The following is a 16,233-nucleotide window of genomic DNA, read 5'->3' as shown; positions in this document are numbered from 1 at the left end:
GATTTTCTCCAGTGGATAATGTATAAACAAATGAGAAATTTTCAAAAATGAAACAATGAAATATTTAATGAGTACCCTCTTTATGTAATGGCATTTGTGCTGGGTGTTGTAAGAGTAATACAAGGAACCTATAGTCTTCTAGGGTGATACTTATTGGCTTGCCTACAGATACCATGCTTAGTACAGGTGATAAACAAGAAGACAAACAGGATTCACATGCCTGCAGAAATTCCTTTCCCATAAACTGTATTAGAGTTAAGGTAATACAAAATACCCCAATTTTCTTTCAGGACAAAGTGCAATATATGTAAAGTAATAAAACTCTTAGGGGAAAATTATATAAGTAAACAGGATATAATCTAAAGACTGCATCAGATATTTTATTGTTTTCCTAAAATTACCATGAAATATTTTTATAAAGAAATATACTATTGCACTGCTTCCATAAAGCATTTTGCACATATCCATACGACCGTCAAATCTTCTCAATCTTCTCTTTCATGATCTGAGTTTCTAATCATACATGTTCTCTCTTCAAAAAATTCTAGTCTATGATAAAAATCAATTTGTGATGTGTTTTTGTGTGATAAGCTCAACTCTATTTTGTCTTTGATGAGTGAAGAACCCAAATAGTTTAGTAAGGCTTTCTTTGCAGTAACCAACAGAGCACTGAGAAAAGATCAAGTCCATCCAACAACTAATAAGGTAGTTAAAGCTGTTCCCTTGGGTATACTTCAGGGCAATTGTGGTTTGGGTCTAATAAACTGCCAACATTCTCTAAGAACATTACATAGAAAAGACCATAATATAAGATACAAAGACTCAAACCAAAGCAATAGCTTTCGTGAATTTCAAAACAGAAAACAAGCAATTTACCAGAAAATAAGACAACTGGATATTTAACATAGCCATTCCACATTTACTGAGCATATTATGTAGCAGGTAGGCACTAGGGATATAGGTAAAATGACGCAAGTCCTAGAGGAACTGATAGTTCAGAGCAGGGGATATTAACGAAAATCGACCATTATGTTCATGAGACAAGTGTCAAAACAGAACTATGGACAAGTTATTACGGGAAAGGGAAAAACATACATTTAAGAGAAAGGCTTCCAGGAGAGGGTAACACTTAAGGTTAAAGTACAACTGGCAGTTACTAAGTGAACAATGGAGAAATGGCAAACATTTAAATATGCTCAAAACTCCCCTACTTTAAAAGACAAACAAAAAATAACTCCTTTCATATATCCACACACAGCCTCTGCTCTCTCCCCATTCTTTCTTGATAGTTCTCTCTGCTGTTTCCTCATTGCCATGTCACTTCTCATACCACTATAATCTACTTCTGATTCTGATTGCACAAAAGCAACTTCCTTATTATTTATTATTCCTTATTACTGCATATAACCAGGAGTCCTCAGGAGACTTATAGCTAACTCATTTTTAGGGGTGAAGATCCTTTTAAAAACCTAGTTAAGGGCTATGGAACTTCTCAGGCAAAAATGCACATGTACATATAAAATTTCCTATATCAGTTTAGGAGATTCATGGATTCTTACTTTTGAATTCTTAAGTGACAAATTAAAAGGCCCTGGAGGGAAGAGTTGAGATGGCAGAGTAGTAGGGGGAACCCATGCTTCCTTGTCCTCTCAACAAAGCTAGATAAATATCAAATCATTATGTATGCCCAGGAAATTGATCTGAGGACTGAGAGAACAAACTGCACAAGTAACTAGAGGGAGAAAATAGGGCACATTGTGGAAGGTAGGAGGTGTGGATTCGTGATTTGGGGAAGAAAAAAATTGATGGTGCTGCTGAGGGGAGGGAGCCCTGATTAGAGAGATAGGAGAGAAACAGGACACATAGGGTGCAGGGCACCGTACAAGAAAAAACACTTCTCCAAAACCACTGATGGTGAAAAGGAGAGGGACTTTATTCCAAGTTTTTACAGGCCTGAGGATCCCCTGGGTCGCACTGGGAGAGGCAGTCTCTCTGCCTGGAGTGCATCTGAGAGAGGCAGCACTGCCTCTCTGGGGAGAAAAGAGCCAGTGGGTGCCCCAGAGCTGCCTGTTTCATTACCACAGCAACAAAGGTACCTGCCGAGGATAGCTAGCCTGGATGCCAGCTTTTGGCTGTGCTTTACCATAAACTCCAAGCCCCTGCATGTTCCTGCAATTGCCCTTGTGGGACAAACCGCTACCAGCCACAGCGCAGTGAGACCCGTCCCCCTGAGGGGTCCATTCTGACCAGGTCCCTAAGACTTGGAGTTTTGAAGTCCAGCCTGCACACCTGAACATAAAACGCAAAAGCACTGTGCCACCAGGTGGGCAGATGGCTCAGCCACACACAGGTTGAAGGCAGGGACCTGAGAGAAGCCTGGGACACACACGAGGGGAAATTGTGTGCTCTTCTGTGAGGGCTTCCTGAACTCCCTTCTTGGGGGACTAGAGAGCCAGCTGATGACATTTTTACCCCTGCCGGTCAGCACAGACAGACCAGTGAGCAGAAAAGTGCTCACAGTGGAGGCTTGAGTGACTTAAACCAAGCCAGGCACCCCTGCATTCTGCAGGTGTTTTGTTTTTTTTTTTTTTAAACTAGGGCAAGTGTGCCTGAGACTCAGAGCAGCAGTGGGCCTTCCCCTAGAAGACCAGCACAAATCCCATGCATACACCAAGTCTACTGACCACAGAGTATTCCAAAGCTTTAGCTCTAGAGGAAACAGGATTTAGTCTCCTTTTACAAGCAGACCGAAACTTGCCTAATATAGCCATTACTCTCAGGAGCAGGAAACACAACTTTCCTAAAACACAGAGGCCAGAAACATAGGCAAAATGCCAAGATGAAGGTATTCATCCCAAAAGAAAGGACAGGAAAAGACCATGGCCAGGGATTTAATCAAAACAGATATAAGTAATATGCCTGAACCAGAATTTAAAACAACAATTATAAGGATACTAGCTGGGCTAGAGAAAAGTGTATAGAAGATACCAGGGAGTCCCTTACTGCAGAGATAAAAAACCTAAAAACTAGTCAGGCCCAAATAAAAAATGCTATAACCGAGATGCAAAACCACTGGTTGTAATGACTACAAAGATGGAAAAAGCAAAGGAATGAATAAGTGATATAGAAGATGAAATAATGAAAAATAATGAAGCTGAAAAGAGGAAAGAAAAATACTGGATCGTGAAAATAGACTTAGGGAACTCAGCAACTCCATAAAGCATAACATTCTTATACTAGGAATTCCAGAAGAAGAAGAGAGGGGGGAAAGGAGAAGGTTTATTTGAGCAAATGATAGCTGAAAACTTCCCTAATCTGGAAGAAAAAACAAGACATCCATATCCAGGAAGCATGGAGAACACCCATCAAAATCAACAAAAAGCAGGCCAACATGAAGATGTATCATAGTAAAATTTGGAAAATACAGATAAGCAAAGAATCTTCAAAGCAGCAAGGGAAAAGAAATTCCTAACCTACAAGGGAAGACAAGGTTAGCAGCAGATCTCTCCTCAGAAACTTGGCAGGCCAGTAGGGAGTGGCATGATATACTTAAAGTGCAGAATGGGGAAAATATGCAGCCAAGAATACTTTATCCAGCAAGGCTGTCATTCAAAACAGAAGGAGAGATAAAGAGAAGTCCCAGACAAACAAAAACTAAAGGAATTCATGACCACTAAACCAGCCCTGCAAGAAATATTAAAGGGGACTCTTTGAGTTAGAAAGACCAAAAGCAACAAGGACTAGAAAGGAACAAAGAAAAACCTCAGAAACACTGATTTTACAGGTAATACAACAACAGTACATTCATACCTGTCAATATCACTCTGAATGTAAATGGACTAAATGCTCCAGTCAAAAGATATAGGATATAGAATGGATAAAAAAACAAGACCCATTTATTAGCTGCCTATAAGAAACTCATTTGAGACCTGAAGACACCTACAGATTGAAAGTGAGAGGATGGAGAACCATTTAGCATACTAATGGATGTCAAAAGAAAGCTGCAGTAGCCATACTTATATCAGACATTCTACATTTTAAAACAAAGACTGTAACAAAAGATGAAGAAAGGCACTGTATCATAATAAAGGGGCTCTATCCAACAAGAAGATCTAACAATTGTAAATATTTATGCCCTCAACTTGAAATATCCAAAAATATCAATTAATAACATAAAGAAACTCATTGATGATAATATAATAATAATAATAATAATAATAATAACAATAGTGAAATTTAATACCCCACTTACAGCAATGGACAGATCACCTAAGCAGAAAATCAACAAGGGAACAATGGCTTTGAATGACACCCTGGACCAGATGGACTTAACAGATATAATCAGAACATTTCATATTAAAGAGGCAGAATACACATTCTTCTCAACTGCACATGGAACATTCTCCAGAACAGATTGCACACCAGGTCACAAATCAGCCCTCAATAAGTACAAAAAGACTGAGATCATATCATGCATGTTTTCAGAGCATGACATTATGAAACATAAAGCCAACCACTGGAAAGACCACAAATACACGGAGGTTAAAGAACATCCTACTAAAGAATGAATGGGTTAACCAGGAAATTAAAGAAGAAATAAAAAAAATAGAAGGAAGCAAATGAAAATGAAAACATTGACAGTCCAAAACCTTCTGAATGCAGAAGAGGGAAGTATATAGCAATACAGGCCTACCTCAAGAAGCAAGAAAAGTCTCAGATATACAACCTAACCTTACACCTAAAGGATCTACAAAAGGAAAAGCAAATAAAGCCTACAGCCAGCAGAGAAAAGGGAAATTAAAATAATGATTAGAGCAGAAATAAATTAATAAAATAAATTAAAAAAAAAAAAACAGTAGAACCGACTAATGAAACTGAGAGCTGGTTCTTTGAAAGAGGTAATAAAAAAGAATGAAATCTTGCCATTTGCAATGACATCAATGAAGCTAGAGAGTATTATGCTAAGCAAAGAGATGCACAAATAACACATGATTTCATTCACATGTATAATCTAAGAAACAAAACAAATGAGCAAATGGGAAAAAAGAGAGAGGCAAAGCAAGAAACAGACTCCTAATTATAGAGAGCAAACTCATGGTTACCAGAAGGGAGGTGGGTGGATGGGTTAAATAGGTGATATGGACTAAGGAGTATACTTGTTGCGTTGAACAAATATGTTAGTGTTGAGATAATATATTGCATGCCTGAAGCTAATATTGCACAGTATGTTAACTAACTAGACTTTAAATAAAAACTTTTAAAAAGTGGGCAAAAGACATGAACACTTTTCCAAAAAAGACATCCAGATGGCCCAGAGACACATGAAAAGATGCTCAACATCACTCATCATCAGGGAAATGCAAATCAAAACTACAATGAGATATCACCTCACAACCGTCAGAATGGCTATTATCAAAAACACAAGAAACAACATTGTTGGCATGGTTGTGGAGAAAAAGAACTCTCTTGCACAATTGGTAAAAATGCAAAGAGGTGTAACCACTGTGGAAAACAGTATGGAGGTTCCTCATAAAGGTAAAAATAGAACTACTCTATGATCCAGCAATCACACTACTGGGTATTTACCCACAGAATACAAAATTCTAATTCAAAGGGGTACATGCACCACCTATGTTGATATCAGCATTATTTACAACAGCCAAGATATGGAATCAGCCCAAGTATACATCAACTAATGAATGGATAAAGAAGATGTAGTGTATATATACAATGGACTATTTATTCAACCATAAAAAGAATGAAATCTTGTCATTTGTAATGACATTGATGGAGCTAGAATTCTATTCTAAGCAAAATAAGTCAGTCAGAGACTGATTTATGATTTCATTCATACCATATGATTTCACTCATATGTGGAATTTAAAAAACAAAACAAATGGGCAAAGGGAAAATGAGGGAAAGAGAGAGAGAGAAAGAGAGACAGATACAAACCAAGAAAAAGATTCTGAACTATAGAGAACTAACTGATGATTACCAGAGGGGAGGTGGGCGGGGGGGGGGGGGGGGGGGGGGGGGGGGGGTAGATAAAACAGGTGATGGGGATTAAGAAATGTACTTGCCTTGATGAGCACCAGGTGATTAACATAAAAACTTTTTTTAAAAGCCAAAATTCACATTTCAAGTAAAAAATAAAATATTATGCTTGTGTATATATGACATTATTTAATTCCTCAGAGAGTATCATAATTTGATAAAATATAAATTTGCCTACATTTAAAATAAATGATCACTTCATATCTTTAGGTAAAATATTTTATCAAAAGATCATGTTAGGGTACATACAAAAAATATCTTCCTAGTAACAAGGCCTCTACACACCTAGATGTTCCTTCTAGTATAACTAATAATGGCACAGAAACAAAGCAGAACAAAAACCTAGGTTTTCACCAAAGGAGAACTGTTAATTATTTAATAGAATATTTTAAAGGTCTTTAAATGAAGACTATGAAGACTATGTAACAATAATTAAAACACTGCTATTGTAATATTAATGCTATTAACATCATAGTATTAATGCTGTCAATATCATAATAGTATATTTATACAAATTAAAAATGATAAGATATCACATTTTGAATAACCCCATGATCATTAGTATATAAAACATTTATGCATATAGATAAGGTGGAAGGCATTAAGGCTGACAGTTTGTTTTTCATTTTTGTATTATCACTTTAAACTTTTTTAAAACCAAAGTTTTCAGATTGATTTCCTCTTCTTTTTACCTTATTGTTGACTAAAAAGCTGAAAAGAATAGACCCATGGGGGGGGGGAACCCTTTATTTCACTGTCATCTTCTTTTAGATAATGATTACTATTTACTACTAATAAAAAAAGAGTAAAGTCATTTACCTCAAAACATTTCCAACAGACTATTTATGCCTACAATTGTTAAAATATTATATATACTACTATATAATCTAAGAATCGGAATTATAAAGGCATACCTTTGCGTAAAGGTTGTGGTATCATTAAGATCTGGATGAGCAAAAGGGATGTAACGTCATGATAGAGAACTGGAACCTCAGGCTGTTGTTCTTCATTTCCCTGCCTACAAGAAAAACGTATAATCACTTTAGACAATATTGTGTGTCTTTTCTAACTCATTTTATAGTTTACGGATATGTCTAAGGAACAGAAATCAAACTTTCATAAACAACTGAGAAGTCTCAAAAGAAAAGGTTAGGGGCCTTTTTTTTTTTTTTGCCTAAAAGTAGAATCTTTTAAATCCATCTATTCCCTTGGCTCTGCCTAAGATGAAAAAATTACATACAAAATTTATTAGATCTTATTTAAGCAAACAACTGGGATACATTAACTTGTTATGAGTCTTTCTGATCTGTTAGATTACAGAAACCAAATGAAGGATTGACTGGAAATTTAGAGGATTAGTTTCACTATAAATGGGGTGGCATATAGGACACCTGCTATCACAAACTTCACAAGAATAAGTGTTCATATTATTAAAAAGAACAGGTACAATTCACAAACAAGTTAAATTGAAAAGGCACAGTTAATATTTTTTATTAAAAAGTTGTTTCAATTTTATGAGTAACATAAAATTTAAAAAATTCTTTAACACATTCAAAGTTAAAAAAAAAAAAAAAAAAAAAAAGATAACAGCCAAAGCAGAATTTAAACTATAAAAAACAAAGGAGGAAACCTCAGCAATGTGTGGTACCATGAGAAGTAATATATTCTAAAGCAGATCTCATTCTAGATCTATAAGAATTTTTAAAACTCTCAAAGAAGGATACATTTTTTTATCTTGTGTTTAATTTTTTTTTCAGAAAATAAAAGCAAATTTTAAGTTTCTAGAATTGAACAAATTCTGAAGCTATACTTCAGACTATATATGGGATTAACAAAAATTGCTCAACACTTTTATTAGGCTCCATCATTCAACAAATACTTAACTGATCACTTATTATATGTCAGACACTGGACGCACCTGGGAGTAAACCAATGCTTGCTGCTGTGAAGCTCAGAAAAAACTGCCAGAGGAAGAAGACAGCTCTTTCAGTGTCTCCATTCTCTACAAATAACCCTTTAATTTACTTGCCTCCCTCTCTAAAACTAACCTTCCATTAATGCTATGAATCCTATTTGTCTCTCCAATCTCTCTCTCTCTTTTTTTTTTAACAAGCCCAAAGTTCTTTTTTTAAAAAAATGGGGGGGGGGGGCAGGGAGACACCATTTGCTCACCTAGTATTCAAATCCTGACCAAAATGGTTTTCCACATGGCCAACAATGATCTCTTAATTACAAAAATCTAGTGGATGTTTTTCAACTTTACCATACTGACCCTTGACTTGGTATACAGTTGAACACTTTTATCTGGAAAATTCTCTTGGCTTTTGTCAAACACTCCCCCAAATTCTCTTCTAACTCTCTGATTACTCTAGTTTTCTTGACAAGTTCTTCCTCTGACTAACCTAAAAACGCTGCTGTTTCCCAATTCCCACTCTCTTTTAATATGAAGGACTCTTTTTGAAAGATCTCCTAATCCATCACATCAATCGCCAATGATGACTCCCAAATCTGTATCTCTAGCTATGAATCTCTTAAACTCACTATCTGAATATTTACTATCTCCACTTTATGTCCAACAGGCAGCTTAACCTGAACATACCTAAATCTGAACTCATGAACATTCAACTCTGTTCCACACAATCTCTCCTAGCCATAAACAATCTGCTCTTCCTTCTATGTTCTTAGTTTTGATTTGGCTTATTTATTATATCCTCTAATATTCAGCACAATGTATATATTTGTATACATTTATATATATTTAGCACAATGTATAATTATAAAAATATAATGAATAAATAAGGTAGATTCTTGAGGATATCCCAAACCTATCTTCTCTTACTCACCCCATATTTAGTTGCCAGTAAGTCCTAACAACTATCTTTATTCCTTCTTTGCCATCTCTATGGCCACTGACTTCTAACTATTCAATCTTGTTCAATTTTATGTTCTCCCAATTCATCCTCTACTCTGTTAAATAGAATGAAAAGAAAATTCCACAGGAACTGTATCTTTTTACCATCATTTCCCTGGTGCCTGGATTAAAACAGTTAATAAAAACTAGCTGAATAAATTAAAAAATGAAAAATGAAAGGATTGCTGGATGGACAAACAGGTGGAAAAAGAGACAAAAACTAGATGGTTAAGGCTTCAGGGCATAGAGAGAGAGATATAATGCACTGAAGGAAGAAACATCATAGTAAATTACAAACTTAAGGAGATTAGGGCCCATAACTCCTACACATGTTTGTATTTCTATGGTTTTATCACAGTTACTTTAATGAAATGAACCAAGCAACTTAAACAAAAACATGCAAAAGATGAAACCCATTTCCAAAAAGAAAGAGGAAAATAACACTGAAAAAAATCTTTGCTAACATATGGGTAAAAAAGAAAGTGGTAAGAAACTGGTCCATTAAAAATTATTTAGAACAGGGGCGCCTGGGTGGCTTAGTCGGTTAAGCGTCCGACTTTCGCTTAGGTCTTGATCTCGCGGTTCGTGGGTTCGAGCCCCGCGTCGGGCTCTGTGCTGACTGCCAGCTCTGAGCCTGGAGCCTGTTTCAGTCTGTGACTCCCTCTCTCTCTCTGACCCTCCCCTGCTCATGCTGTCTCTCTCTCTCTCTCCTGGAAATAAATAAAACATTAAAAAAAAATTAAAAAAAAAATTATTTAGAACAAAAATGATTTTGAATTATTATATGGCTGCATTAAATCTAACAGCTAACAAAAGACTCATACTTGGAATTAAAAGGAACTTTGTGAATCCATTTAAGTTAGCTCTATCTCACCCCTATACAAAGATATATTTTACTGCAGAAAAATCAAAGAGGCTTAAGAACTTCTTGTGTCACAACCTAAAGACTAACAAATTACGGAGCTTTTAGGGACAGAAAAGAAGCATCCCAAATGAGTAAATTAGTTTCTTAAAATAGGGATCTTATAAGCAACTGAAAAGCTCATAGGGCTATCATGTCTAGATTCTCATTTATTTTATTATGTTATGTGTCAACAATTTTTTTTGTAACAGATGCAATCTTTCTCAAATTTAGAGGTGAGTTCCCTTTTGCTATTATTTATCTGCTTTTTATTATTACTGCAATGATCTTCAAATATTTAAATCAGTCTAAACTTCCATACACATGGAAAACTATACTTCAGATTATATCTTCTATTAAAATTATTCATATATACTTGTTAAAAATTTAGCAAGCTTTATATTAAATACAATTAAGAATGTACAATTAAGAAATTTTTCAAAACTACAATGAAACAAAAACTGAATTTAAAAAATGGGAAATGTTCTGGGATGCGTGGCTAGCCAGATCAGTTGGTAAAGTGTGCAACTCCTGATCTAGTGGTCATAAATTCGAGCCTCACATTGGGCTTAGAGATTACTTAAAAAATAAAAAAGTTTAAAAAATGGGAATGCTCTTAGTTGAAGAAACTGTCTACTATTTTTTTTTTTAATTTTTTAATGTTTCATTTACTTTTGCTAGAGAGAGAGACAAGGTGAGCAGGGGAAGGTCAGAAAGAGAAGGAGACACAGAATCTGAAATAGGCTCCAGGCTCTGAGCTAGCTGTCAGCACAGAGACAAACCGTGAGATCATGACCTGAGCCAAAGTCGGACGCTTAACTGACTGAGCCACCCAGGTGCCCCAGTCTACTGGGTCTACTATTAAGATAGCTATTTTCCCAAGATTCATTTATGAGTTTAATTCTAACCAAAATCACAAGTGAAGGGAAAAGCTTAGAAAATGGTTCTAAAGATCATCTGGAAGAATAAACAGGTGAGAATAATAAAGAAAAATTGGGAAGTATGGGGGGCAGGCTTCACAGGGGAAAGAAATGAGAGAATCTTAATCTACATCAGAGATAAACATATATCTCCTCAATAAGTAAACCAGCATGATCCTATCACAGACATGGGCTTGTAGGTCAACAGAACAAAATGGAAAGTTCCTACTCAGAACCATAACATACAAATATTTAGCACATAATAAACAGGATATAAAATTGCTTTAAAAATTAGCTAGTTATTTGAAAATAAATATTAACTCTTCACTCATTACTACTGATGAGAATAAATTCCAAGTGGATTATGTATTTTTAAAAATCATCCCATAAGAAAGTTCTACAAAGAATATATAAGTAGGTATTGCAAAGCCCAAGGCAGGAAACACATATACAGGTTATAAAGGTAAACATCATGGATGGGCTAGGTAGGCATTCTAAGTATTAAAGCAATCAGAAAAAATAAGAATTATAAGGCCTGATTGGTTTGGCTACATGAAATTTTAAAACTTTAATATGTCAAGAAAAGTAATATAAAATTGAAAGGCAAATGTATTTTGGAAAAAAGTTTTCAATACCTATGAAAAAATAAGGCTTACTATTCTAAGGCATAAAGAATCACTCAGATAATTTTTAAAAATAAGATGCCAATGGAGGTGCCTGGGTGGCTCAGTTGGTTAAGCATCTGACTTTGGCAGTTTGTGAGTTCAAGCCCTACGTCAGGCTCTGTGCTGATAGCTCAGAGTGTGGAGTCAGCTTCAAGTTCTGTGTCTCCCTCTCTCTGCCCCTTCCCCCCAACTCTCCCCCCTCTCTCAAAAATAAACATTAAAAAAATTTTTTAAAAATAAGATGTCAACAGAAAAACGGACAGATGTTATAAACATATAATTCACAAAAATATATACACAAATAGCTAATAAACACAAAATATTTAACATGTATATGAAGTTAATTTTACCAGAAAATAAACAAATTGCTATACTTTGGGATCCCATTTTTTATCTATCAGACTAGCCCAAAATATTTTTTTAAAGTGATAATATTCAAGGTGAACAGCACCAGGAACACTCCCACATTGTCAGTGAAAGCTTATATAGGTGTACTCTTTTCAAAAAGCAATGCTGTAGTATGTAACACAGTGCCTGACAAGCAGTGTGAACATTTATCAAATAGGTGACTAAAACCAAAAAATATTTTTAAACTTTCATGTTATTCTTTGGTTCTGGGATTATATCCGACATGTCAAGAACTGTTGAACACATCATTGTAGAAAAGGAAAAACAATTTAAAAGATTAACAATAGGAATGAATAAATAAATTACATATGCAATTAAAATTTTTTTTAAGTTTACTCATTTATTTTGAGAGAGAGAGAGAGAGAAAGAGAGAGAATCCCAAGCAGGCTGTGTGCTGTCTACACAGAGTCCCAATGTGGAACTCAAACCCAAGAACTATGAGATCACATGACCTGAGCGGAAACCAAGAATCAGACTCTTAAAGGACTGAGCCACCTAGGCACCTCTGCCATTTAAGGAATTTTTAATGATGTGGGAATTTGGTTGTTATGTGCTAATTTTATTTATATTTTTAATATTTATTTATTAATTTTTACAGACAGAGCAAGCAGGGGAGGAGCAGAGAAAGAAGGAGAGAGATAATCCCAAGCAGACTCTGGTGCTGTCAGTGCACAATCTGATGTGGGGCTCGATCTCATGAATCTGTGAGATGACCTGAGCTGAAATCAAGAGTCAGATGCTTAACCGAATGAGCCACCCAGGTGCCCCAGTTACATGTTAATTTTAAAAAGCAGATTCTAAAACTGGTATAGTATGATTCAAATAGTATTTAAAATTTCATAATATATATACAGAAAAAAAGAAACTGGAAATAAATATCTCAAAATGTTACCAATGTTATAGGAATTCCCATAAAATAGTATTGATTCTCCTCCCTCATATTTGATCTCATTTTTATGTTTCATGAATTCATTAAATTGTAATAAACTATATATAATAAGTGCGTTATAAGATTTTAGATTCTTTCATTTTCTCCTTCACCCTGTTTGCACATTCTAAACATTGTAAAACCAATACAATTTTTATAATCAGAAAAAATTTACAAAAGCAGTAGTAACCTGGAGTTTGTTGGCTACTAAGACAAAAACAATCCTTCTGAGGCCAGAGAAATGGGTCTTTTCTGGCATACAGCAGGCAAATAATCAGAACAAATGAATGAATGGATATACCCCATTGTAGAAAAGAGAACCAAAACCTTTGACTATGAGATTTAATTGCAGTAGTTATCCTTTAAATGCTTAATATTTAAAAATACATAATTGTTTCTATTTCTTAAAGTTTTTAGATTATCTTTAAAATCCAGATGACAGGGGTGTCTGGGTGGCTCAGTGGGTTAAGTGTCTGCTCTTGATTTTGGCTCAGGTCATGATCTCATGGTTCATGAAACTGAGCCCAGCACTGGGCTCTGCACTGACAGCAGGGAGCCTGCTTGCAATTCTTTCTCTCCTTGTCTCTCTCTGCCCCTCACCCATTAGCGCAAGCACATGTGTGCATATGTGTGCGCGCGCACACACACACACCCTCCCTCTCAAAATAAACATTAAAAAAAATCCAGATTAGGGGCGCCTGGGTGGCTCAGTCAATTAAGCATTCGACTTTGGCTCAGGTCATGATCTCATGGTTGGTGAGTTCGAGCCCCGTGTCAGACTCTGTGCTGACAGCTAGCTCAGAGCCTGGAGCCTGCTTCAGATTCTGTGTCTCCCTCTCTCTCTGACCCTCCCCTGCTTACGCGCTCTCTCTTTCTCTCTCTCTCTTTCTCGGAAATAAATTTAAGAAAAAAATTTTTTTAAAAACTCCAGATTATAAAAACTGTATACTACTATTAACTCTACAGGTGATAAGAAGAAATGAATGGGTTAGAGTTAATAGGCCTCTTTCCATTTTTTTTTAAAACCAAAGTCATTATCAACACAATGAAATTAAAAAGAAATAACTTTCATGAGGACTACAGAAAAAAGTATATATGAGAAACCTATATGATTAGACACAGAATGTTACTTTAGTAAAGTATTAAAAGTGAGAAAATAGAAAAAGATATTTCAATTTTTTAAAATCTAATATATAGATAGGAAACATAGATATCATATTATAATCAACTATAATATTACAAGTTAATGAATTAATGAACCATAAAAATGAGAATATAGGGGGAAAAAATCAATGGGATTTCCCAGAAATCGTTCATATTTCTTCTAAGAAAGGAAGCAGAATAATAGTTAAGAACTTAGACTCCTGAATCTGAAAGGTGTGGATTCAAATGCCACCTCTATTCTCTATTCCTTCATAGTTCTGTACCCTTAAAGACCATGTTAATTAATTTTTCTAAGCCTCAGTTCTTTGTATGTAAAAAATGGGATTACAATGGTGCCTACTGTATATAGTTATGGCGAAGATTAAATGAGATTATATATGCAAAGCATAAAAATGAAAGCTTGAAGTAATCCCTGGATAAGTGTTCACAGCATTTACTACCATCCTAATGGGTATTTATTATTAGGGCTTCATAAGAACACTCCTGGCAAACAGTATTACTGAAAGCATAGTACCTATGTCTAGTCTTTACAGTTTTCTCAAGTTTATTTATTTTGAGAGAGAGAAACCGCAAGCAGGGGTGGGACGGGGGGAGAGAGAGAGAGGATATCTCAGGTAAGTTCTACACTGCCAGCATGGAGCCTGATGTGGGGTCTGAACTCATGAACCATGAGATCATGACCCGAGCCAAAATCAAGAGTTCAACACTCACCCGACTGAGCCACCCAGGCACCCTATTCTTTAAAACTGCCAATTCACCAATACTACAACTTATATGTTTGCTAAACATGTTTAGACTCTGAGAATTAGGCCTCCTAATACTTGCACACCATCTCTGCCTTTGGGTATTCAAGTCTAGCTATGAAAGAACATCACTAGCTAATATTAAGAAAAGTGATTTTCCTTAAACATAACAGGCAAAATACTAATAGCTTGCTAACTTTGTCTATAAACACTCAAAACATACACATAAAATTTTTCTGAGAAGTAACAGGATATATTCATAGCCTCTGAGTATTTCTCCAGAAGATAATTGTAATTACTAATTACAAAGGATAAAATAATAACATTAGAGTGGAAAAAACTATCAGATACCACATTAACCAACTGATCAGAGCCATTATCAATAACAAAACAAAGTTAAGAGCATGCACCTCCTAATATGATGCACTAAAAAGAACACATTGCTTTTGTGATAGTTCTGTGAAAAGTTTATAACCTGAATCTAACCACAAGAAACTAATGGACAAAAATAAATTGAGGGATTCTACAAAATAATTGGCTTGAGCTCTTAAAAAAATATATCAATGTTATGAAACACAAAGAAAAAGGAACAATTTCAGATGAAAGGAAATTAAGAGATATGACACCTAAATGCAAGCACAATCTTGAATTTTCTTTTCACTGCTTTTGCATTTCGAGGACATTACTGAAACAACTGGCAAAATGTGAGTAGGTTCTGTATGAGATAAGGGTTAATATTAATTACTTCTCATATAAATATCCAATTAACCCAGCACCATTTATTTTAAAGACTATGCTTCCCTCACTATTCCTCAGTGCCATCTATGCTATAAATCCAGTATCTGGACATGTGTGGGTCTGGTTTGTTTGTTTTGTTTTAACAAGCAAATACAAATTAATTTCCTCAGCTCTACTTGATTACACAAGTGGTACATAATGTATATATTTTCTTCTCCTGGATTTTTCTCTTAACATTTAACTTGATGGAGATCTTTCCACATCAGTAAACAAAGTACTTTCTCAACTTCCTTCCTTCCTTTCTTCTTCCTTTCTTTCTTGGTAGGTCTGTTATAATTTACTATTGTCGGGAAGATAAAGCAACATTTGGTAGCTATGTGGAACAAAATAAAATTGGATCCATTCTTTATATCATATATCATGACAAATTCCAAACAGAGAGCTAAATATAAAAATTGAAGTCTAGAAGTATTAGAAAAATCATGTATCTGATAAGAGGTTAATATCCAAAATATACAAAGAATTCATACAATAGCAAAAATACAAGCCAATTAAAAAGTGTGCAGAGGATCTGAGCAGACATTTTCCTGAAGAAGACATACAGATTACCAATAGGTATTGAAAATTGCTCAACATCACTAATCATCAGAGAAATACAAGTCAAAACCATAATGAGTTGTCAGCTCACAATTGTTAAAACTGATATTACCAAAAAGAAATACTAAGTGTTGACATGAATATAGAGAAAAAGGAACGTTTTTACATTGTTGTTGAGAATGTAAACCGGGAAGCCATTAAATA

The 16,233-nt window shown here is 35.1% G+C and overlaps 1 protein-coding gene across 3 annotated transcripts in view; it reads right to left on the bottom strand.

The window, feature by feature from the left end:
- The window catches only part of UBR3 (ubiquitin protein ligase E3 component n-recognin 3), a 234,960-nt gene that overhangs the window by 31,898 nt on the left and 186,829 nt on the right, over window positions 1-16,233 (bottom strand). For all 3 annotated transcript variants that reach the window (XM_039248804.1, XM_039248806.1, XM_039248805.1), the window contains exon 32: window positions 6,969-7,072. In XM_039248804.1, the coding sequence (XP_039104735.1) occupies window positions 6,969-7,072 (104 nt within the window). The remainder of the gene's footprint in view (window positions 1-6,968; window positions 7,073-16,233) is intronic.

This window comes from Hyaena hyaena, unplaced genomic scaffold (assembly GCF_003009895.1).
Source record: "Hyaena hyaena isolate Hyena2069 unplaced genomic scaffold, ASM300989v1 scaffold_317, whole genome shotgun sequence".
Taxonomy (NCBI): Eukaryota; Metazoa; Chordata; class Mammalia; order Carnivora; family Hyaenidae; genus Hyaena; species Hyaena hyaena.
The sequence above is the reverse complement of the archived record's forward strand: the minus strand, read 5'-3'. Positions and strand labels throughout refer to the sequence as shown.